The sequence below is a fragment of the Rutilus rutilus genome, assembly GCF_951802725.1.
Source record: "Rutilus rutilus genome assembly, chromosome: 5".
Lineage (NCBI taxonomy): Eukaryota > Metazoa > Chordata > Actinopteri > Cypriniformes > Leuciscidae > Rutilus > Rutilus rutilus.
The window spans coordinates 41,091,950-41,117,201 of NC_140213.1; the positions used below are offsets into that span (position 1 = coordinate 41,091,950).

General features: G+C 38.9%; 1 protein-coding gene across 2 annotated transcripts in view; it reads left to right on the forward strand.

Annotated features, from left to right (window-relative positions):
* Nucleotides 1-25,252, forward strand: part of gnao1a (guanine nucleotide binding protein (G protein), alpha activating activity polypeptide O, a) — an 88,721-nt gene that overhangs the window by 49,474 nt on the left and 13,995 nt on the right. For both annotated transcript variants that reach the window (XM_084410076.1, XM_084410077.1), the window contains exons 4-5: nt 15,504-15,664; nt 24,105-24,233. In XM_084410076.1, coding sequence (XP_084266202.1) covers nt 15,504-15,664; nt 24,105-24,233 — 290 coding nt within the window. The remainder of the gene's footprint in view (nt 1-15,503; nt 15,665-24,104; nt 24,234-25,252) is intronic.

The window sequence follows — 25,252 nt, forward strand, 5'->3', positions numbered from 1 at the left end:
AGAGGATGAGAAACAGAGAGGTGGGAGATACTGTGAGATGATACAAGAGGAAGGCCCCAATGTGTCTGGGCTCCTAATGGACTGATCCGATGCACTCTCGCTCCATCTCCCTTCTCTTCTCCATTTCACTGTTTTCACTCCCATTGTTTTGTGACAGTCTCCAGGCCGCAAACTGTTTACATCGCTGTTAACGGCCCGCATACTGCAAACATATCCATCTCTACCTATATCTACACCTCCATCTGTGTGAGCTCCACTATAGCCGCTCTGTTGTCTTATTCACATTTGCTGAATTATTTACAAGCAGACAAAAAAATCACAGTTCATGGAAGCTGCCGTAGAGTGAAGGCATTCTGATTGAATGTAGAGGAAGATGGTTCTCCTTATAGGAACACAGTTAGAGGACAAAAGAAGGGCTGTGGTATTTAGGTAGTCAAGATAGGGATGTTAACCGATGACCGTTTGACCGATGGTTGACCGTATCAACGTTAACCGATCAAAGTTGTCGGTAGTCGGTAAAAAAAAAAAAAAAAAAGTGATCTCTAAATTAGGCTATTATAGACGGTGGACTAAACGCTACTACAGTTAGCCATCTCATTCCAAGATATTTTTGTGTGAAATGAACAAATCCCTCATACTCAATTTTTCAGAACTGGCCTGTTTGTACTTAATAAACCAATAAAAACATTTGGCGCGAGGTCACAGCGTTTGTGTTCGCGCGCTCACAAGGTTTGTGAAAAGTAAAGGCTACAGGCTAAAACACTCAAGGTTAGAGCCAGGGCAGACGACAGGATGAAGCGTGCAAAGAAAAGTAGTGTGTGGGACCATTTCACCAAAAAGAATGACACAGATGTAAGTTGCAACTTGTGTGATACAGTGCTTAAATACAGTAGTAGCACATCATCTATGATGTAAGGTGATGATGATCATCATCTTTCTTTATTATTGTTAGCACTCCCTCAAACTAAAGCGGCGTCTCTTCGGAGCTGTCATTTTCTTAAATAAACCGCGGCAATGTTTCAAATGAGCTTCTAACGCTAGACAAACGCCTTTATTTTCAACGCGATCGCCTTGTACCCAAACCATTTCGAAACTAAGGAGCCATTTGTCCTCCGATTACATACAAGCTCCTCGGCGCCGTGTTTGCGGGACTCATGTTTCGCGCTGTAGGGGATTTTAAAAAAGTGACGTGAGTGGAAGGGCGGCGCCGGGGCAGTGTGTGTGTGAGCGGGAGGCAGAGCGGCAGAGAGATGCGACAGAGTTGCGAAATTGCAGGCGCGGCTCGAAATGGCTGTTATTTCAAATAGCGTAGCATATTTTAAACTAATCGGTTAACCGGTTTCAACCGGCTAATGAGGCTCGGTGGTCGGTCAAGAAATTTTTCCGTTTTCGCCATCCCTAAGTCAAGATATCTGCACAGTATAGACCTTATTCACAGCAGTTTCATTTTTGATTTTTAATGGGAAAGAAAGTGAGGCTGTGAGGGATAGACATGCAACTCTTCAGTGGGTTTTACTGTTATTTAATGTGTCTTTGGATTGTTCTGCTGACGAAACACTGCAAAAATATTTTCCAGAGAAATTTCACTTGACAAATCCCCCCAGACGATTTGAGCTGATTTGAATAGACTTTTTCAAGACTTTTCAAGACCCACTGAACACACGTCATCATTGCTGGAACGCCTCTGTTAGCATGTGCTTTTGAACCCACAGACCCCTGCGAATTGAATGCGAGTGTGTGTGTTTTCTTTCTTGTAGACAGTCATGTATGTGTGCTCTCATGCACACAGTAATCAGCCTCTCTGCATGTGTTCATCATTAATTTGTGTGTGTGTGTATGTGTGTGTGTGTGTGTGTTTTCAAGGCAGACCTTCATAATTTTCCATTTGAAGTATGAAGAATTCATAAGCATTCATGGCTCAGTTGTTTTGTGTGTGTGTGTGTGTGTGTGTGTGTGTGTGTGTGTGATAGTAAAAACTGAATTCACCTACATTTAACAGACCAGCCAAATGTCCCTGTGAGGAAAACTGCGTAGTAGAAAAAAATAAAATAAAATTCTGTGAGGTTAGTTTAAGGAATAGGGGATAGGTAGCTCTGTTTAAAATCAATGGAAGTCATTGGCTGATTTATTTAGTGTGCAACTAACAGTGTGCTTTGCTGTGTATCACTTCATGTTTCATGCTTCAGTGTCTTCCCCTGCATGTATGTATTTTTGTGTGTGTTGGTTTCCTTGGGTTTATACTTCATCATCAATGTGTATCTGTGGCCATCAGCAGTGCTGTATGCTTTGAGCAGAGAGAGAGAGAGAGAGAAAGAGAGAGAGAGGGCGAGAGGGCCATGGTCCTCAATGGAGCTGCACTGAATACCAGTAACGTCTGGAGGGGGAGGGGATGGAAGAAAGGGGGAGAAAAGAAAAAGGATGGAAGATAAGGGGGGATATGTGCATTGAAACTGCTCAGTCAGTGAGATGGCTGGTGCAGAGCCGCTGCTTTCCAACCATTTAGCACACAGAGAGCAGAAGTGAGCCAAGCTGAGCCTGCAGCCTTTCTTCCAAGGGAGCAGTTCTCTCTTTTTCTCTCTTTCTTAGTCAGGTATCTGCAAGATCGGCCTATCTGTTCATCTATTTTCCTTTCATTATTTCTCTATATCTTGCATCATCTGCTCTGCATCTGAGTTTCATTAAGGGCGCTATCCATGGATGATATGCACCTGTTTTGTCTGAGGGGGCACCATGGACAGTCTTGGCTTACTAGGGGCCCTTGGTGAGAAAAGACTAAAGGAGGAAAATAAGTATATACTACCTTTCAAAAGTTTGGGGTCAGTAAGATTAAATAATAATATTAATAATACTTGATCCAAAATGACAATGAAGACATTTCTAAGGTAAAAATAGATTGGCCGTCGGCGCCGATAGCCTCGTGGGCAGAGCGTCGTCATACAGTAGTGCTGTTGCGCTTCGGGTGACCGGAGTTCGAATCCCGGCTCATGGACCTTTCCTGATCCCATCCCCCCCTCTCTCTCCCACCTCACTTCCTGTCCACTCTGTCCTCACTCCTATCACAATAAAGGCAAAAAACAAAAAGATTGGCCAATATCTGGGGGGGGATATTTGATATTTGATATCTGCCAGTTAGATTAAATCCTCAAAATATGAGGAAAATATTTTATATGATTTAAATATGTTAAATATGAGGGAAGAACAAAACACTACACTTAGTTAAGGTATTTATCTGACAAAAATTATTTGGCAAAAAAGGCAAACTACAGCTATAGAAAATAGAAAATGCATAGAAAATGCATAGAAAAACAAAAAGCTTACAGGAAAAAGCATACATTATACTACATAATCAGTTATTAATATTTTTGCACGTGTTCATAATTTGTTTGTATGACAGTCTGGCTAAAAATTATGCCCACACAATTTAGCATATTTCATTGCGTTATCACAAATAAAACAATTGTCTCCAAGCATTACTACGCAGTATGCTTACAAATATAAATGATTTGTACAGAAATTCATTTTGCTTCATTTTGATTTCATAAATACCTTTTTACCTACATTTAATCTACTTTAAGATATACATAACATTACATAGTGATAGACGCAATCACTTTATTGAAATTAAAAATAAGATAGACAAAAATTGCAACTGGATAATACTCAAACGTTAAAATATTAGAATAGAAAATGAGGTGAAAATAACAGTCTACACTGGATGGGACCTTGAAGCGGTCCACACTGGACGCAACAAGGCGACCTTTGCAAATCCGTTTGCTCTCTGTGTCAAAAGTTGCACGAGTGCTAGGATTATGTCAGAAATAAAACAGGGCATCAGTTTACTGTCGGGAATTTGTTCCACATCCAGTGTAGACAGCATCACTGATTATAATGGGTTCTATTAGCTTTTGTCACGCCGTGCCGCTCACATCTGGTGTAGACACAGTGTAATCCCTAATGCAGTCAGGGGAATTTAAAATCACCCATTTAACAGACCCGTCAGACAGATTAATAACGGTCACACCCAAAGAGTAAAAAAAAAAAAAAAAAGACTAAATCCTAAATATCTTAATCTAGTCACCATGCTGATTGAATGGAAAACAATAAGGCCACAGATAATCTGAATTTGCAGTAATTTTGTGTAATAATTTACACATTAGCCAGTGACCACACTGTAAATGTCAAAAATAAACCACTCTAATCACTTCTCAGCTTCTCCAGAAGGAAATGCTGATTTTAACGGCATATGAATGAGAATGCAGTGTGTACTATAAATCAAAGATTAATAAGCAGATTGATGCGATGGCCTCAGTAACCGTTTGTAAAATTTGTATGAGCAGTGGTTACCACTCCTAGTGAATATATTGATAAAACAACCCAGCAATCATGAGCAAATATGGCCGATTTCATATCGTGTATTTCCAGGGAATCCTGCGCAGGCCGGGCAAGTGATACTCGTGGTTAATGGGAAGGGTTATTGTTAGATTCTTCTTCCTTGGTTCAGTAACTCTAGCCTTCAAAATAAAAGCCTTCTTCATATTAGAATAATATATACCCTATCATTTAATTTAGTTTCCCTCCCTGCATCTCTTTTTCTGTGCAGCATGCATATGCCAAATAAATGCAAATATAAACCTTTTAAACCTGACTTTAATATAAAAGGCATATGCTATTGTGTATATTTGTGTTTTTGTCTGCCCAACACATACTCGTCAGTAAAGTGTTTCATGGAGTGCTGCACTTTGCTTGGTTATTTATAGCTAGCAGTGTTAGCATCCTTACAGTAGCACCACAATGTGTGACAGTATGATAATCTAATTCAACAACCCTTATCTTAATGAGTCTTATCATTATCAAACTAATGCAATCAGTCGGGCTACATTTATATTTAGGCCTCCCGTCAAACAAGGCGCTCTTGTTCAACTGATGATAGCGTGTCTGTTTGTGCACACTCTTGTGGGTGTGAATGTGATTTTCATATTTTTTGTCTTTCATTTGTAATTTATACTGTTTGCCTCTTTAAATATGGACAGGAACATATCGTCTTTCTGTGTTTTCTGTACTTCCATTCTTTTTTTTTCTATCATGGACTTTCTATCTCAGTGGGCAGATTTTCATTCATTTTTCCATAAGCTGTGTTGCGCTGCTTGGAAACTGCCGGTTGCCGTAGAGACGTAGCTCATCGACCACTTGGAGTGGAAGACTAGGTTTGCATATGTGCCATATTAGCCTCCATTTATGGGCTTCATTTATGCCACTAATTATCTTTCTCTCTCTTTCTTGCGCCTCTCTTTTTCTTTTTTACACTCTTTTTATCTCTTGTACATTTATTTTAATGATACTGATAAAGAAATATAATCTTACATCATGTTTGTGATGAATAATGCTGCTAATTTGCTTGTTTTTGTTGAAGGATGGTAATCTAAGTCATGTTAAGAAGATGAAAAAAACTTGATGCAAAATCCTAAAGATCCTTCAGTACATCTGTGTAATTTGAATTACACCTCCAAATTCTCAAAACACACCCAAGTGCCCTTAACAAAGCTGATGACAGCTTAGACATTCCACCCACAATTAGCACAACCCACTGTAATGACCCAGTGAGGCCGTAGCTAATGAGGCACACAGTGGCACTGCTCCCTTGTCTCATGCCGGCCCTCAGGGATTCTTTAGGGCGGCGATATGCTATGTATATTTGTCAACCTCACTTCTGGGACCTGAACTTGAAGCCTGATCTTGGCCCGTATAGATGAGGTGTTCTGGCCAGACCTGTCAAATTTTAAAACTGAGGGTACATTTGCACGGCAACAATGTGCTAAAAACAGAAACCATTTTCCTTTACGTTTTTCGCGTACAGATGTCAACGTTGTCAAAAGTATCCCTGTTCACACGGATCTGCAATAACGACTTAAAATTCTGGTATCATGCTGCCATGCCAGTAGAAACACTATACTCAACTATAGACTGAACACGTAATACGCATACGCATGACGTCACTGTGTTCACAAATTCACATTTACACAGAGACGATAGCTGTATCGTTTTCAAAAACGTGCACTTTGAAACTTGTTTTCGAAAGTTCGCAATTTCAGGCCCCCAAAACGGCACTGTTGTGTAAATGAATGGCCAAAACACATAAAGTTATCTATTTTTAGTTGAAAATAGTGGCGTGTAAATGGCTCCTAAATCTGACATATTAACTCACGAATACCGGCCGCTTTATTAGGTACACCGGTTCAACTGCTCGTTCATGCAGATATCTAGACAGCCAATCACATTGCAGCAACTCAATGCATTATAGACATGGTCAGATTATCTGCTGAAGAATATATATATAGGTAACACACACACACACACACACACATATATAATATATATGTGAAAGCCTTCTTTAAAAAAAAGTTTTTAGTACCAGTGGGCACTGTGTTAATTGGGTCACTGATGGGGACAACTCTGTGTGTTGATCAGGGTACTTATGGGGCCTGAAGTGTAAAGGAAACTTTATGGTGTTTAAAAGCATGGTATTTGGAAGGATGATATCTTTTTTTTTGGCCTGCGGCTATAAATAAATATAGTTGAAAGAGGCCTGCAGTGGTGGCAGATCAGGTATGCAGCAGAGAGGAGCGAACAGCACACTTTAATAAATGCCAGGCCTCAGCAGACTCCACACAAACCTGCAGGCCTGTGGAGAGAGAGAGAGAGAGAGAGAGAGGGTGTGGAAAGAGACAGTTCCGTCTTGTCTGTGTCGGTATCTCTGTGGATGAGAGAGAGTGTGAAAATCAGCAGAGGAAGCACATGAAAACATAAGCATGTTAAAGGGATAATTCAACCAAAAATTTACCAATGTTACTTTCAACTGGAACAGTGAACCTCTATGTAGCTTTTTTCCATACAAAATAAAAATAAAAATAAAAGAACACTATAAAAGTGGCTAATACAATGGTGTGCCATACAGTAAATCTCCTCAAGCCATATGATAGCTCTGTGTGAGACCCTGACAAAAATACAAGTGGTGTTTTTCCCCTTTTAGCAAGCTGTTCTGAACTCCAGAACCATTGTGACTCGATCGTTGAGTATGTGAACTCACGAGCAACAGTCTGATTTCGAAACGAATATTTGAGTATGATTCCTAAAGGAATTTTCAGTCTGATTCCCCTAGAACTGTTGTAACCTGATCATTGAGTCTGTGAGTGGAGCTCTTATTCGTGAACAAATTGTTCGATCTGATTTATGAACAAATCATTCAGTGCAAATCCTAAACTAATGTTTTAGTCTGATTCCAGAATGGATCATTCATTGCAAACAGTATCAACTGGTTCATTGAATAGAACCATCCCCAAAAAATGGTCCGACTCAATGATCCAATCGCTCTGGTTCTCAAGCTCACGAGAGAGGAAGACTATCAGTCAACAATGACTTAAATTTAGTGACTTAGCACTTAAATAGAGCACATGAGTCGTATGAACCACTTTGATGTTATTTTTTGGAGCTTATTGTCATTTTTTGGAACCTTTATGAGAAAATAATAATTTCTGTGGGGACTATTCCTTTAACCAGACATTTTTTTTCCTTTCATAACTAATCCATTTTTCTCCAACCTGACATTAATCAAATAAGTGCTTCTGATGGTAGTTGGGGGGGGTAGGGTTTAGAATGTAATTATTAATGTGAATGTAATTATTCCTCCATAAATCCCAACAGAGAATTCCCCAGTGTGGGATGAGAGTGTTGGTGTGCTCCACTTCAGGAAGAGTTTAGTAAGGGTAGGTCATAGAGCAGAGGGAGGGCCAGTCTGACCCAGAATTTTAATTTTTTTGTCTGTCAATTTCTCTTTTTCTCTGAGAGTCTCTGAAGAACCCTGATGACGCAAAGGGGAAAGAGAGACACAGGGAAAGAAACTGAGATATTTGAATGTTGATGTGTCAGTAATGGAACAGCACACCTTTCCTTTCAAATACTTTCGGCTCAGCTTTATTTTCTGGGAGAACATTGCCAGGTCAGACTGACATGCAGGGGGTTTAACGTCTCTTTACTCTAGGGGTGTCATGAAAGCAAAATTTCAGCAGTACAAGTTATAATTAGCATACTTTTTGGTGAGAGAGCAGTGACAGCAATTGGTACTCAGTATTACTGATATAGTAGAAAGATATTGTTACATTTTTTTTTCAGTATCGACATTGTACAAAAAAGTCCAATAGCCTTTCATTCTCAGCAGACAGACATTAGCCAGTCACAGAGATGGATTAGGGGTTTGTGGATGCTAGAAAAGAGAAAATTGATCTTAAAATGGACTTATTGCTTAAGGAGCATTGATTTCCTTCTTCAATAATTATATGTTATGAGAATGACAGATGTGAATGATGTTTGAAGCAGTAAGAGAGAAAGCTTTCAATTGGTCACAGTGCCAGGTGGGTGTGGCCTCTCCAGTGACGGGCATCCGTGTTGGTGAGTAGATCGACAGAGGTGTGGTCTCCGCTCTGGGCTTTGAGGACCTCCTGTGTTTAGGCCACAACTGGAGCCTTCAGCAGGAGAGCAGAATAACAGATACATATTTCATCAAATCAATAATTTAACAGCTGCCATGGGAGGCAAATAAAGAAAAAGAGGGGAGGAGATAGAGCGAGAAAGTGGGAGGGAAGGGTGCGATACAGAGAAAACGAAAGAGAGAACAGCAAATCTGCAATCACATTCCCCAAGAAAGGCCCAGTAACCATAGTAACAGGAGATGACTGTCACATGATGCGGAGGAGTGGAGCAAGAGGGAGGGGACCTATGAAAAGAAGAGGAGAGATGATAATCACGGGACGGAGTGAGTCGAGAGCAGATTGAGTCGAGTTCTGTGTTGCCTCAATTCTGCTTCATGTCAGCGGAAGCCAAAACCCTTCCCATCACCCAGACTGCTTACTTATGAGTGTGTCATAACAATTGTGAAGAGAAAGAGAGCTAAAAGATGTTAAGACTGATGATCTGAGATGGGAGGCGGCAGGGGATGATAATGATATGAAAACCAAAGATGTGATTTTTCTTTTGCTCTTTTATCCTGCGTCTATTATCTCAAGTGCTAAGCATGACCAAAGAAAGACCATTTTCTGTTAGCTAATACTGGCCTTGCTCTGCTCAAATTGCATTTAGCTTTATGAAACCCCTTTCATAGTGGTGCTCTTTGATGGCTAAATCCTTGTAATGTAGATGAGCATCAAAAGGATGCAGTTTGTTGCAATTTCTTTCTTTTCTTGGCAGCTCTGTATTGACGAGGCTGCTCTGGATTTGTGGGAAATATCCTGCACACTTAATTAGCAAGATTTAGATGTTTTTGATCCAAGTTCCCACACACATCATGTTCAGCGCAAGCATATTACATAATTCACAATATATAATATATATAGTATGCTTATAATCTGGAGCTCTATTCCAAAACCTAGTGAGCTGCCTATCACCTACATAGGTGCCTTCTAAGGCACCGTACTGACCTCATAAATCACTGATTTGAAGTTTTCTATGTAGGCAGTGACTCAATTGATTTCAGTAGAATTTGATGTTAGCATGCTGCTAAGCTAACAGCTAGGTACCCTAATACACAAAAAATGAAAAGCACAGACAAATATTACGTTTACTTTGACTGAACACTTTTTTTTTTATCAACAGATCTATTGAATGACATATATTTTTACAATCATTTCTGTCATCTCATCTGCCTACTTCGATTTACCTTTTCATAGTATTTGTTGCAGTACATTCTGGAATTGCATCCTTCAAAAAGCTTAAGTTGCTTATATGTCATGCTTTAAACAAGTACACTTATTTATTTTGGTGTGGCTATTATACTAAAGCACATGTAAAGTGCCTGATTGTAATTTTAACTGTAGTGTTATTTGATATTACATTTAATATAATACAAGTTTAAATAGAAATGACATTAAAGTATATTTTAGTTTACCATAAATGCTTGTCAGTACATTTGACAGTAAACTTTAACCATATTTCGAAGACAACAGAAGTAATTGTGTCCTATTTAAAGGGATAGTTCAACCAAAAATGTAAGATATTTTGAAGAATGTCGGTAACCAAACGGCTGGGCCCCATTGACTTTTTTGTGGTATTTTTTCGCCCCCATAAAATGGAAGTCAACTGTCCGTCAACTGTTTGGTTACCCAAATTCTTCAGTATATCTTCTTTTGTGTTCAGCAGAAGAAATAAATTCATGCAGGTTTGGAACAACACGAGGGTGGGCAAGTGATGACAGAATTAGAATTAAAATTTTTGGGTGAACTATCCCTTTAAGTCCTACTTTAGTCTGGGAAACAAATACTCTAAAATTGAGATTTAATGTAAATTTAAACTATAATTCGTTTGATTACAAGTAACATCCAATTAAGTGTCCAAAAACATTACATTTTAGAAATATGCTAAAATGTCATTCTTTTTCACAAGGGTCGACAGATTAATTTTTTTTAGATCTACAGTAGAATGCTTGTTAGTAACAGCGTGCCTCTTGTATATCAGATCAAATCATATAATCTTAATGAGTCAGTGCTTTGTCATCCTTCTGGTGTCGTATTCAGTCTCCTAGACCTAGAGGACTATAGTATTAGTCAGTGCAGGCCTCAGCATGCCTGACCCATGTGAGAAACATGGTCCTGTCCCCGTGTTTTTTTTATCCCAATATGCCATACGACTGATTCGACTCTCTCATTGTTTGTGAACCAGACGAACCCAGGAGCTTCTTAATAATGCAGGTCTGTCTGTATGTCTGTATGTCTGTCTTGTTGATAATGATAACATGATATCTGACTGTCTTAAGATGATAAAGGCAGGAGATGAATGGTCATCACTGCATAGCGTGCCATTCTGTGGAACATACAGCATCATTCATCTACATCATCAAATTTCTTGTCATGGGCATTCCCTCTCTTCCATAGAGACACAGCCCAACAACAATTGAATGAAATAATGGATTTACGTCTGAAATTTTTGCCTTCTTTTTGGGCTTGTGCTTTTTCTCACTCTGTTTTAAATACTGGCTGATTATGATCATATTGTTTCGAATCAAATTTCTTTATATTTATGCATTTGGCAGACTCGCTTATCTAAAGCGACTTACATTGCATTCAAGTTTTGTGTACATTTTATTTCAAGTTTGTGTAATCTCTGGGAGCCATACTGTACACAACATGAAGGCCAAAATGATGCTTTGGAAAACTAAAAAAAGGCTTGTTCTCACTTTGCCTTCACACCTCTGTGCTATTAACATCAGCAGTGGTTACTAAAGGACGTGCAGCTAGTAGCTTTTCCCTTATTTCTTACAAGAAATGCCATTGAAATTAATTTAGAAAAAGTAATCATTTATTTGAAACTTCTTATGAGGACAAATGTTAACACTCAACCAAACAGGAACCCGAGAGGTTCTCAGAGAATCCAAAACAAAAACTAGTGTCTTAACAGCTGACACTAGTGAATAACGAAGTATCACATGTCTCTTTTGGCTCTCTTGAATTTATTTACTTCTCATAGATACATTTTGGCACGACTTTGAGGGTCCATATTCACAGACATGCTGGAAACAAATGGATTAATTAGCAACTCACCCACTCACAGCACCTCATTCGGTCATGTCTGTATTGAAATACACTAAAAAGCTTTTTTTTTTTCATGACCTCTCAGCCTTTTAGAAGTCCACCCCATGCCAGTGGTTGTAACCTTGAAAAGACAATTTGTAGTTTAAATTCATGTCTAGGGAGTTATGTCATGGACTTTGATAAAGTACTTGAGCAGGGTCATCTTCAGCAAAGCGGAGCATCTCTCTTTCCTCTGTACTAGTTTGAAAGGGAAAGTTTCATTGTCAGTGATAGATGATTAGACCACAGCCCTTGGGCTGATAAGGGACTGTATGTTACTCTCCTGTTCATTGCAAGATTAGAAGCAAACTACAACTATAACTAGAACACCTACACCTACAACTTCATACAGTTCCATCTGTCCGTCCGTCATCTAAATAAGTGGAAAAACTGACGCATTTCTCAGTCTAACCCGAGCCACGTTTATGAAGCACATGGGAGGCATTGAAACTGATCCCGCATATCCTGTCTTGTGGACACGCTGTGTCCATCTCAGCTGTGATCCAAATAAAATGTCACATAATTGATCGTGACGTGTATTGCGATGTGTAACATATCATAAGGTAGTTGCAGATACCCTATAGCCAGTGTTGCTATAACAATACCAGACACAGACACCATCATGTTGTGTCAACCAGCGACACCCTAGCACTCAACATGAGAAGTGAAAAAGCCTAATGATACTCTGAGGAATCCAACATTTTCTGTAAAATGACAGTTCTATTGTATGTGTGTGTTCACTGTGCCCACTTGCGTCACTCTTACAATAATTGTATTTTCACCAGGTGCAGGGTCAGGGTGTCTGTAAGGATACTGTCCGTCACGCCGAGCTACTGACTGATCTGCGATTCAAATCTACAGCGCGTTGAGTTCTCTCCTCGCGCTGTTTCCTCTAATAAATGAATGCTGATGGTCCATTCTCTTTAGTCTGTGCAAGGGCCGTAATGAATAGCTATTATGCGTCTCTATGAGCCTGATCTAAATTCAATAGGCAATCACTCAGGAATCACATGGTCCTTTGGTACCGTGTACCTTCCCCAAAAAAACTAAAACAGAGGTAGAAAGAGAGAATGAAGAATGAGAGGCGTGACCAATGTCGTGACATTAGAGACAGACCCACCTGCAGGATAGATGCACAGAGAGACCGGAAACAGGTGCATGCCTGTTGAATCTTATCAGCTTTATGGGTTTATTCTTGCAGTTTTTTTTTTCAATCAAAAGAAAAATGCATGACAAAAATGTTCCCGTCACAAACCTCTAGCCCTTGGACCAAGGCATCTGTCACTATAAAGGCTCAAAGAGCTTCTGGACGCCAGTTTGATGTCCCATAATTCCCCGGAAGGGGTAATGTTGAGGTAATCCTCTGGTTCATGTTGTGTTGTAAAGCTCAAATAATTCATTATTCTTATAGATTATTAGGCTCATTTTAACCATTAATAGTACATTTTCTTGTGCTAATATTATTACATTCAATTTTAATTTGTAAAAAAATGTATCTGATAGAAGCATCTATTATGATTTATTGCAGTTGGAGTACGATGTGTGTGAGTTATAAGGGCTCAAGAAGGTTTAGTCATGCTGAGTTCAGAGGACTTGCTCTCAAAGGTCACACTCACTGGGGGAGAAGGAAAGGGAGGCTCCCTCAGCCAATCATACGGCCTCCTGCTGCTGATGCTGCCCCCGCTGAATCACCATGGAGATGCAATATCTGTCCCTATTGACAAGTCATACGGAAGATGCATTCATTTTCATCATCCAGATGAATATGTCTGCATCATCACAGTAGAAAAACCTCAAAAAATAGCATTTGCATTAATTGTGGATTAATTAGCGACATCCATGCTTTGTTTTTCCCCCTCGTATTCATTCCCAGGCCCCCCCATCTCTCTCCTTTTAGTGTGTGAACGCTTTACTCTTTCTCACCGCAAATAATGGAGAGGGTGCAAGACCAGCCTTTTTGAACTGACCCCCATCTTCTCTTCCACTCTCTATTTAACATGGGTCTTTTCTTTTCACTCCACTCATCCAGTCCATTTCTCACGCTCTCCTCTTTTGGCTTCCGTAGTTGCGCAGGATGGCGGAACCCAACCCCTTCGAGTAGTAAGCTCGATTGTGATGTCTTTAAAAGAAAACTAAACGCTCCTTTCAGAAGTTTTTACTGCGGTCAAGCTTTTTAAATGTGTTTGTAAAAGGGAGTGATTTCATAAGTGAGAGGAAGAGGGAGGGAAGAATGAAAGAGAAACAGGAAGCCATGCAATGTGTATATATTATATAATAGTGTATAAACAACTCTCGGAAGAGTTTAGCATGATAATAATGGATATGACAATGATGTTAATGTATTTGTTCTTGGCAGAATAGATCTGCTACGCTGCTGCTGCTGTTATTGCTGCTGCTTCAGAATACATACAGTACGTGTAAGACATACTGCTGCTGCACAAATAGCAAATATGAAAGTACCCATAGCAGATCTATACAGGTGGAGCTGGGGATGGTGGAAGGTTTCAGAGGAACTTTGAAAGCACGCTGCAAACTGCTACAGCAAACACTTACCAACTATTTAAATTTTGAGCAGCAAGCTCATTGGCTGCAGATGCAACAGCAACCAATCAGCTTGTGCCGTGTAGTCTACAGTGGAATTGTAAGCATGTTGCGTTAAAGTTGTGACCCATCAGCCTGCTCCATCTAGAGTTTCATGACAGAACTTGGTGTGTATGTGTATATATATTGTGTGTGTGTGTGTGTCAGACAGTATCTCTGCATCAGATTTTGCTGTATAATAAGGACTAATCATTGCAGAAAGGGTGATTAGGGATCAAGACCCGATTTATGAGTCACAGTTTGTTGTGCTTTTGGCTCAGGTTGGTGGGTTTGCATGCAGTATATTCTCAGCACTGTCGGCATCATTAAAGATCTGCTTTGAGTTGCTCCTTCTAAAAATCCAACACATTTGAGTGTGCCCTTAAGGTTCTTCTCTTTCAAACTGAACAACTGTATGTAAATGAGGAACAGCACATCCAATGATTATAATAATGTCACTTTCCGTTGATGGTACTAGAATATTCGCTGATTCTGTTATCTGTTTCCTTCCGTTATGCTCTCTCATTGTGCGCTTGCATAAGTTTGTATAACCCAAAGTTGTTATGCAAAAATAACTGACCAAAGAGGTCATTTTTGTTTTTTTTGCAAGAGCCAGCTTATGGACAGGGCTTTATAAAACATTTAGTGCCAGCAAAAAGAATTTGCCAGTAAAAAAAAAAAAAAAAAAAAAAAAAAAAAAACATTTAAAACAGGATACATTTTTTGAGCAGCAAAAATGTGCATTGTATATCCTACTTGTTTTCAGAAGTTTCCAGGATGTTTTAAATATAAACCTCCATTTTGTGAGCAAACAAGCATGTTTATTGGAAAGCAAGACAAAAAAGTTTCTCTCTAGCATCAACTTTGCCCCACATGTTTCTGCTAAACTTCTTTGGAAGGAATAAAAATAGGCACAAATGAGTCAATTGTTGACACAGTAAAGCCACAATCACACTGGCAGTGAATATAGCTGCAGGTAATGATTCTCAATGCTGTCGGTTGCTAGTAGGCGTTCCCACGTCGCATCACTGCTTGTTTGCATAAAGTTGAACTCTGCTTGACTTTGTCTCATCACCAACGGTCGTGGTCGCTCATGTCACTGGAAAATTGCAAAATGAACGTCCTTCGTTGCCAAAAGCAGTCATTGTAAACAACCCTGAAGAGGGCTTTGAAATTGTGATGAGAAATGTTTGAGTTCATATTTATATCTCAGACTTGTAATCGCAAACTTTGGAATTATTACAATTTAGAGCAGTTTGTGACTCAGTGTTCTTGTGTTTGTAAGTCTCTTCTGTGTGTTTTTTCTGACAGGCTGATGCTAAGATGGTCTGTGATGTTGTGAGCCGTATGGAGGATACCGAGCCCTACTCTCCAGAGCTGCTGTCCGCCATGATCCGCCTGTGGTCTGACTCAGGCATCCAGGAGTGCTTCAGCCGTGCCCGCGAGTACCAGCTCAATGACTCCGCCCAATAGTGAGTATGGCTCTCTGCTGGGAAGAGCCATTAGTGCTTTTACGCTTCATTAAGAGCTTTCTGCTTAAATATACACATCTGTTATTATATCATTGACTATCACACTGCAGTCCTATTCATTTTAGAGGCACAGGGCATTTATTTGATGGACTGTAAATTAGGTAGCGTCTACATTATAATATGTATAGTCTTTATTTTCAATGCTTGTTTGAACAGGGAGCTTTTAGAGTACCGGTATTACATGAGCTCAGCAAAATGTCACTCTGAAGTGAGAGAGATACATTCACAGATGCAATTACAGTATCTGCTGATGAAAGGTCTTGAGTTTGCGTGTGCATTTGTGCTGTATAGTATGTGTGTGTAATAACATTGAAAGAGTTTAGTCAGCATTGCATTTCAGATTTTGTGGGTTACTGTAATTGTTTGGGAAGCTGGTCCTTGGTGTTTAGATGAAGACAAATTACTTGCTCACAGATTGACAACTTAGATTATGTTATAGTGAAGCACATGTGGGGAGGAGAAAGACTTAAAGATAGGGAATGTTATACTAGTTGATGCCTGATAGCAACCCATGGCTTTGACTCTGAAGGGAGGGTTGGATCTTGTGCTTTCAAAGCTGGCTTGCTATTGCTTGCCTCTCGGAAATTGCCTACCCTACCTTTAATGTTTAGGGTACCAAAAAATAAGTTTGCTAGACAAGCCTGGGAGAGACGTTTTTCTTCCTTACTATTTGCATAAATATCACCAAGTTTTGCATAAATGTTCTGTCTTTTGTTCAAGCCAGTACGTCACATGAATGATAAGTAAGACAAACAAAGTTTCCAGTAGTGTTTCAAGTGCAGGTGTATGAAAACAGAAATACCAAATGGTGAAAGGACAATACATTTAATTTTAGGATTTATGTATGTTTTGTGATAGATTGCTGTTAGGAGCTGTATGACTATACGACATTTACTGTTAACAGGCTTTTTTTAATATTACCATATTCAGTTGAGAATTTGTTCATATTCAGTGACCTTGCTAATATTTAAAAACCTCTGATTCTTTAGGAAGAATTTAATTTCAGTAGACGCTGTGAATGCACACCCACACACACACACAGACACACACACACTTTTTCCATTCATAACCTGCATTTGTTCGCACAGTCTTTTTTCGGATGACCCATTTAGTCACAATGTCTGCAACACTTTCTACTGTGCAGCAGTGTTTCCTAATTAATTCTGTTTAAAACAATACTATTTTCTTCTTGCCTATATCATTTAACATCATTTAATTTCTATTTTCTATTCTATTTATTTTATTTATATATTTATTATGTCTTATCTTTTTATTTTATTCTATTGTGTTTTAATATTGGTCAAGAAGTCATGTCTCTTTTTAGTGTCTTTGTTTTATTTTGCACTGCCTAGTCTTTTTATCTCGTCACATTTAATTCAGACTGTTAACTCACTACAAATGAGAGCAAAATATATTTCCTGTGGTTGTGCTCTAGATCTAGCAGCTACGCAGTGCACAGGAAACACTTCTGCACACCGGTGTTTATGTTTCTTAGCTTGCGTGTGTGTGTGTGTGTATTTACACTAAAGACATGGCCAGCTTGACAGGTACAACTTGTACGACTAAACCATTCTTTCACATCAATCATTGACTGTAAGAAAATGAGTTCAAGAGAGACTGAAGATAATTTCCGATTGAGGTGCAGTGGTCTTTTCCAGAGTGAGATGCTGTAACAGGAATAGATCAGCCTTCATATTATTCTGAAAACTTATTTCATTATCTGAACTTCTTCCACTATTTCTGTCCTTCCTCTCATTATTTCATACTCACCAGCTTCTTCTATATTACTCTGATAACATCCACTTTGTGGTGTTATGGATGAGTTCATCCACTCTTGTCCGGCCTAACTGACGGATGTTTTAAAAGCTCCTCCCTTTTTACACCGCAAAACACCCCAGTTGTGTTCCTCTTGTCCTCTCAGTTTTGTTCCTGATCAGTTTTATTTTTGTTTTTGACTTCTTCTTTTCAATTTTAGGTCTGCTAATTTAATTTCTTCAGTATTTTTTTTCTGATAATAGAGTTAAAGAGAAGCATGTTCTACTTCTGGTTAAAAGAGACGTGCTGCAATCTGACCGTGTCATAATTGCTTGTGGGGGTGCACTGGCCTGAACTAAAACTTGCTAGATTTTGTGTTTTTAAGTTCAGCACCTTCATTTTTGACGTTTCCAGAGCAAATATAGGAAATCTCTATGTTCTTATTTAAGCCTTGGCTTTGCCTTTAGAAGATGTAGCAAGTTTCACTTATAGAGCTCGGGCGTAGACGTTATGGAATGGTGCATTGTGGGTAACGGCGGCCATTTTAGAGGCAACGCAAAAGCCGGTTTGGAATAAGGTAATGGCGTAGCCGGCCGGTCTCCACCGGCATCGAGAAAGAAAGAGAAAGAGTTATGGACCGTGACAAAAAAAAGTTGGCTATACCGTATACTGACAAACTTAACAATGAAGCCAAACAACGCTACTTAACAAATTGAGATTATAGGCGGAATCAATCCCTATGAACATAAAGTATGGAGTAATAATTATGAAAGTTTACCAAGCCTCAGTTTCCCTGATATTTTCTCCTACCTGGTCTGTGGAGTGAGCACTTAGACCTCCGATCCAGGGCCGGATTAACAATTTCCTGTGCCCTGGGCAACAACATTCAAGTCCCCCCCCCCCCCCCCCCCACACATTTAAATTGTTTAATAATAAACAAGTGTTTTTTTTGTGTCACAGTCGGCTGCAAAGATGAGGTTGACGATGCTGACTCGCGATCTTCACTGTAGTGAACGCTCCAGAAAGAAATGCACATTTCATATGGATTACATAAACGGAGAGCAGTCTGTTTTCTTTCGTTTTGAATTGTTTGTTTAAAAGTAGACATTTCAATTTAGATATATTTTTCAGGTCTGTGAGGCAAGTAGGCTACCTTATATGCTGAGTTTCGGTTAATTTATGAGACGAGCTCCAGTTCACGCGCCGGCGCCTCTATGCTATATTTACTTCTTATTTATTAAATCCAGGCAATTGGTTGATGAAACATTTATTAAAATTAAAATACAAATTAATGCAAAACGAAATTCACTTTAAAGAAAGGCTTTGTGCTTTCTGTTTGAAGTCTCTTTGTCTCTGCTCCGATCAATTTAAAAACTTGTCACTGGAGGCTCACCTGCAGTTCACAAATGGATGGGTGCAAGATCTGCAGATCTACAAAGTAAACGCGGAGAAAACAATCGTTCGCACTAAGGTAACGTCAACCAGGCATCAGTGGTGACACACACACACTTCTCAGATTCTGTGAGCTATGAAGCTTGTCTATGCGGGTTTGTTACACTTCAGGAGTAATTACTCACCTATCATACGTGCAATAATCCACTGTTTTCGTCCGGTAGTATAATATTGACAACCAGCGGCGACCCAAGCCATCAGACGCTTCTTTGTGACCTCCTTGTGTTTTATCCAAGTAGGAAAATGGGGGAAACTAATATGATTTATGTGGCGTTTGCCCTGTCGATCGTGAGACCGATTACAGCAGTTCACAATACAGCAATTCTGAACCATTTTCCTTAAAATAACCTAAATTAAACCTAATATTATTGGTCATTTGATGTTACAATTTTAATTACCTACTACAGTGCATCTACTTCCGTACCGTGATTCCCACAATGCAGAACTCTATTCTCAAAAAAAAAAATTGTGGGTGTGATAGTGTATCTTCACTGAATTACTGTCAAAATCAAAATAACTTTTTTTTTTAAATCATTTGTCATTGTCAAGAAACTTTCTCAACAATGAGAGACCTGGTAAATATATATATACCCAAATGAATTTGGGTGTGAGTAAAAAATGACAACATTTTGGGGTGAACTATCCCTTTAAGCAGCAGTACAGTAATTCCAGAGGTCAGAGGTAATATCAGACTTTACATAATATTAGTAATAATGGCTCATTGTGACATTCTTGCAGCACCCCGAATTTCCAAACCTTTTTGTTACCACAATACATGTGGTAAGCAGCAACCTCTCTCTCTCTATCTCTCTCTCTCCGTGATGGGGAGCAGCAGACAGCAGGCTGGGCGCTGAGAGGTGTTGCCAGGCAGAGCACTCAAGCAGCAGCAGGAAACAGAGGGAGGGTGGAGGGAGAAAGAAAGAAAGATGGTGTATGAGAGAGAGAGAGAGAGAGAGAGAGAGGGAGACGGGGGAAGGGCAGAGCTGGCAAGCAGCCTGAGTGGTAGAGAGATACGAGTTTTCCATACTAAAAAGAGAGAGAAGTGAAGAAACCCTCCAGCACAACCCTGCCCGCATGTCCATTAGGCCTAAAACGACAGAGTAAAGTCCACATAGTGACGTCATATTTATAAAAGATTTACAATAGTACATACAGCTACTCCGCAGAACACCATCAGGGCATTGAGTGCATATGAGATAAAACCAGTAGTCCTGCTGCAAATGACAAAATGCACTTGCGCACACGTACTTGTACATAAAATCCAACAATTCTTCCTTACTGAATATATTCTCTGCATCTACAGCCAACTAAGCAGACATACACACATTATTATGATTTTGAAATATCAAAAAATATAATATATTTCAACGTCTGCTATATATATAATGGCTAAGTAAATACTGTATTTCAATAACTATTTCAGACAATTTTCTCTTGCATCCCAAGATTTTTGTACTCGCACCCAAAGGCAACACTCGTACTTGTCTCTGAGCCATGACTCTAGTGAAATTTGCCTTTAGTCAAATGTAATGAAAGATTACCTATACTTATTGTGGTTTTATCTGGCCAGTGCGGACAGTTGCTTTCTAAAAAAAAGCTTATGGAAATCCTCAGTTAACATAGCTGCCCTAAATCTGCTATTTGTTAATAGACAAAATATGCTGAGAGGGACGTGCACAGCCAGCAGATACAGGTCACAAAGGAACGTGCCCCAGAGAGAGAGACAGCACTGACACTATCAAAGAGAAGAGAATGTGTCAGTATACAGTCAGCCTTATTAGTGCTGTTCAACTTATGTCCCATTTGAGACTGTGCACTATGAGAGCAGTTCATACTTAAGTACATACTGTGTCAAGTAAACTTGAAAGAACCTGAGATTATAAGTGCCACTGACTAAGCGATCCTGCAAGCCAAAAGTGCCACTCATAAACATTGTTACAACTTAGTCAGTCACAGCAACAGCACCCCCTAGAGTCAGTGTAGTGAACCATAAGAAGAGAAATATGCTAAATACACAATGAGGTTTCTTTCAAAAGCTCTTTATATTGTTTCCATATATGGCTGACAATATAAAGTGGGTCCAGACATATTTTTTTATTATAATTATTTTTTTATTACAGCAGGTTTGTGTAAAACCTGTGTCACCGTGACTTTGCCAAGCAAGACATGTTCGTGGATCAACATATTTTGTCAGAAAATGTAGTCCTAACCCTAACCCTACACCTAAACCTAACCCTACCTATAACTTATCCCTAAAATCAGAGGGAAATCATATGTGAATAACACTGATGTAGGGGCACCTAACCCTGGTTGTAAGCCGAAAGTTGACATAAACTGTAAACTTGTCCCTCAAATCTGATTGGTTGATTAGAATACTGTTGAATGTTGTTGATCCAGGAACATGTTGCACGTTCACCTCCAGCATTTAAGAATGGTCAAAGGAGCATTGTGTTTTAATGGAAGCAAGAACTTCTGACCATTTGCCCTTTTTAAAATGCTAAAACTTTCCGTTTATTTCCAGGTTTAAAATAGATTTTGTTTCCCAGATCTTCCCAGTGGTCTGAGACTTTTGGACCACATGACATAGACCTTGCCCTCACGTGCTGTGTTATTCGTTGTAATTTATTTATTTTTCAGTCCTCTTTCTATACTCTATTTCAGGCCTTATATCCATTTCAGCCTGTGTCTGAATCTGGCTCCATGTCACCACATCTGTGGAGACTTGGCACAGGGAATTTCACATTATTATCAGAGATTTAACTGCTGTTTATCATGATTTAGTGTTTAGTGATGCTGCATGATGTTGTAAGTCTGTGGAATTATTTGGTGGAAGGGAGGTTATGAGGTTGGAAGGCTGTACGTGTAGCCAGGGACAGTACAAGAGGGAAATATGGATAACTTGTAGTAGAAAAATGTATGTGAGAAACTGTAACGCTTAATATCTGGGGGCGTCCTGCCTTTTAGTGCCATTTGCCATTGTGATAGACTTGTTTTGCATATCAGCTGCACAAACCTGAAGAATATAGGGTTTTTAAAGCGTGATTTGAGCTAGAGAAGAAACATTTACAGTATTGTGTTGTCAGATTTAAATCTAATATATCATTGCCACATAATCTTGACAAACAGTTTTGGATATTTCGGTCCCAATTAGGTAGATTTAAGTTGATACCTATACTAGATACCTACAGAAAAAGAAAAAAAAGTACATAGAAAAAAGATCTATGTTGCTATCCACCTTATTGTTCAACGCAGAAGTAAGCTATATGTCCTTTGAAAGTGAAACTTTCGATTCATTAGCAGCTTTAGTGAAATAACTAGAAGAATAACAAAGTGCAGTCAATGGTAAAACTATTTGCACTACTAACTTAGTGTGTTTATAATTAAGACAATACATAAAAATAATATAAGAAATACCAGTTTGCAATATCAATAAGCATTAACTAGCTGTTTTGTACAGCTAAAAACATTCAATTTATGAATTGCTTTTACGTTAAAAATAAGTTGGATAGGGGAAATATCCAAGATGCCCGTTGAGTGAACTGACTTGTCTTAAAGGGACTTTGTTGTGGTTGAGCACTGAAGACAGTAGTGACCGTGGAATGTTCACATTTCACTGCAGAATTCTGTTGCAACCAAGGAAACCTTCGACTGCAACATCTCAATGCCACAGATGGACAGGAAAAGAAGGGAAACAAGAAAGAAAGAGAGGCAAACAAAATAAAAAGCAAGAGCAGAATGTACACCGAAGCATACAAGATATAATTACACAAGACACAAAATGAAAAATCAAGCTGATTTGAAATTCCAAGCAGGAATACTTGCAGTAATTTTCCTCTAGATGTGTCAAAACATTTTTGGAAATTGCATTTTTGATGTAATCATCCATTCGATGTCTACTGTATACCAGTATTACCAGCCAGATGCTTTGATGGATGTTTCGGCGTCTCGTGGTACTCAACCTTCAGTTCAACTGGCATCCAATTTGGAAGCACACATATTCATCTGGAAGATAAATGACATCCACAGCCTTAGAGAATATAGATCACATTTTGATGAAAATCCGGCTCGGTCCTTCCTGTCTGCTTGCATCAGTGTTGTGTTTTGAAGAGGTAGCTTGTGTATAAATGTGTCAGCTGTGAGTGGCACAAGAAGGATGTTTCATGTTTTATTTTGACTCATTGTCCTATAGTCTGATTGACTGTCCTGTGTTTAAGATTTTGTCTTTAGTAGGGATGGACTCTCATCTGATTTGTTGACACTCACTATTATATGAAAAGCAATAATTTTTCTGTCAGAGCTACAGTGTAACATAAATGAGAATCTGTCAACAAAATATGAACTCAAGGGAATTCACTGTTTTTAACCAAAAACGTGTTTTGGCCATTCGTTTACATGAGAACGGTGTTTTGGAAACGGCTTTCAATGTGCACGTTACTCCCTGTAAACTACAAAATTGTGAATCTGTGAAAACGGTGACATCTTGTGCACACATGTTCAGTCTATAGGCTTGTAGTGTTTCTTTACAAAGTGACATCGCCAACTACTGGCCTGGCAGCATTTTTAGTCGTTTTCGCGGATCCGTGTGAACGGGGATTGCGAAAAACACAAAGGGAAAACTTTTCCTGTTTTAGTACATTGTTGTCGTGTAAACGTACTCTAAGAATTTAAAGTCTCCTATACTCAGCAATACAGTGAAACAGTAATATTGTGAAATTATATTATGATTTACCTTTTTTATATGCATGTTTTTAAACGTAACTTATTCCTGTGATGGCAAAGTTCCAGTCTTCGGTGTTACACGATCCCTCAGAAATCATTCTAATATGCTGATTTGGTGCAAAACAAATCTTACTGACCCCAAACTTTTGAATGATATAGCATATGCCTGATTATAATATCATCATTACTGATGAATTACAGATGTCATGGTAAACACAATAAACAGTGTGTTAGTTGTGCTAGGTAGATAGCAGTTTTTTTTTTTAAATAAGGCGCAAACTATAATAAGCCTAATGTACATGGAAAAGATGGAAAACAACAGCAACTGTTGGATCTTCTTGGTTGAGAAGTTACTAGTATCTCAGGAGACTTTTATACTTCATGTGAATGACAGTTGCTCAGATTCTGTGGAAAACTGTGGGTCCTAACACACTGTCTTTCATTCTTCCTCCAGCTACTTAGACAGTTTAGATCGGATCGGTGCTCCAGACTACCAGCCCACAGAGCAGGACATTCTGCGAACTCGAGTGAAGACCACCGGGATTGTAGAAACCCACTTCACCTTCAAGAACCTGCACTTCAGGTGAGACTGATTGGTGTGTTATTTATGCATCTGAAGGTACAGCGTGTAATTCAGAGCCTTTCTCTGGCTGTTAGAGTACTACAGTTATTATCATTTTCACTCATTCATGAATCATAATCAGGCCATGGCTAGATGAAAAAAAAAGTTTGATTTAATATGTGTATACTCAGACTCTTTTCAGCAAAAAGTGTTTTTAACCCGAGATTAACGTAGATGATTATCTCCAAACACTGCCATTCTCTCACTTCACATCAGCTCCTCATTCACAGGTTTTCTCGTCTGATAGCACGTGAAAATAGAAGACTAAAATAAAAAGTGTTGATGGGGGTTGGACAGACAGAGCTGCCACATTATTCTGAAGACAGATTTAGCAACACGTCACACTGTTACAGCAGAAACTAGCGTTTTCACAGAAAAGCGCAGTACCTGAAATGCGTGTTCTGAAGCTGATACTAGCATCTTAATGACAGATCCACTCATGATATTGGGTGAAAATCATTACAGATTTAAGATTTAGGGCTTTTTAAAGCATATAGTTATATAATTAAATATGGTAGTGGCCAAAAATGATGATTTTTATTTTATTTCTTTAAAAAAAAAGATTTTGTAATCATGTTGCGTCGTTGTGCTTGGAGTCAATCGTTTTATTTGTGATAATGCTATAAAACATGTAAAATTGTGTGGACATAATTTTTGGCCGGGCTGTCATACAAAGAAATTATGAACACGTGCAAGAATAAGAGAGAAACAACGAAACTGATTATGTTGTAGTCAAATGTATGTAATAAAATGTAATAAAACCTGTAGTTGTAGTTTACCCCTTTTTTGCTGAATAATTTTGTCAGATAAATACCTTAACCAAGTTTAGTGTTTTGTTCTTTCCTCATATTTAAATGGTTTAAAACATTAAAAACAAATCCCCAAACCAATCCCCTTCAGACATCACTTTTGGCCACTACTGGATAATCATGTCGCTTAAGGAAAGTTTTTGAGGAGAAAACGGCAAATGTTAGCTGTGG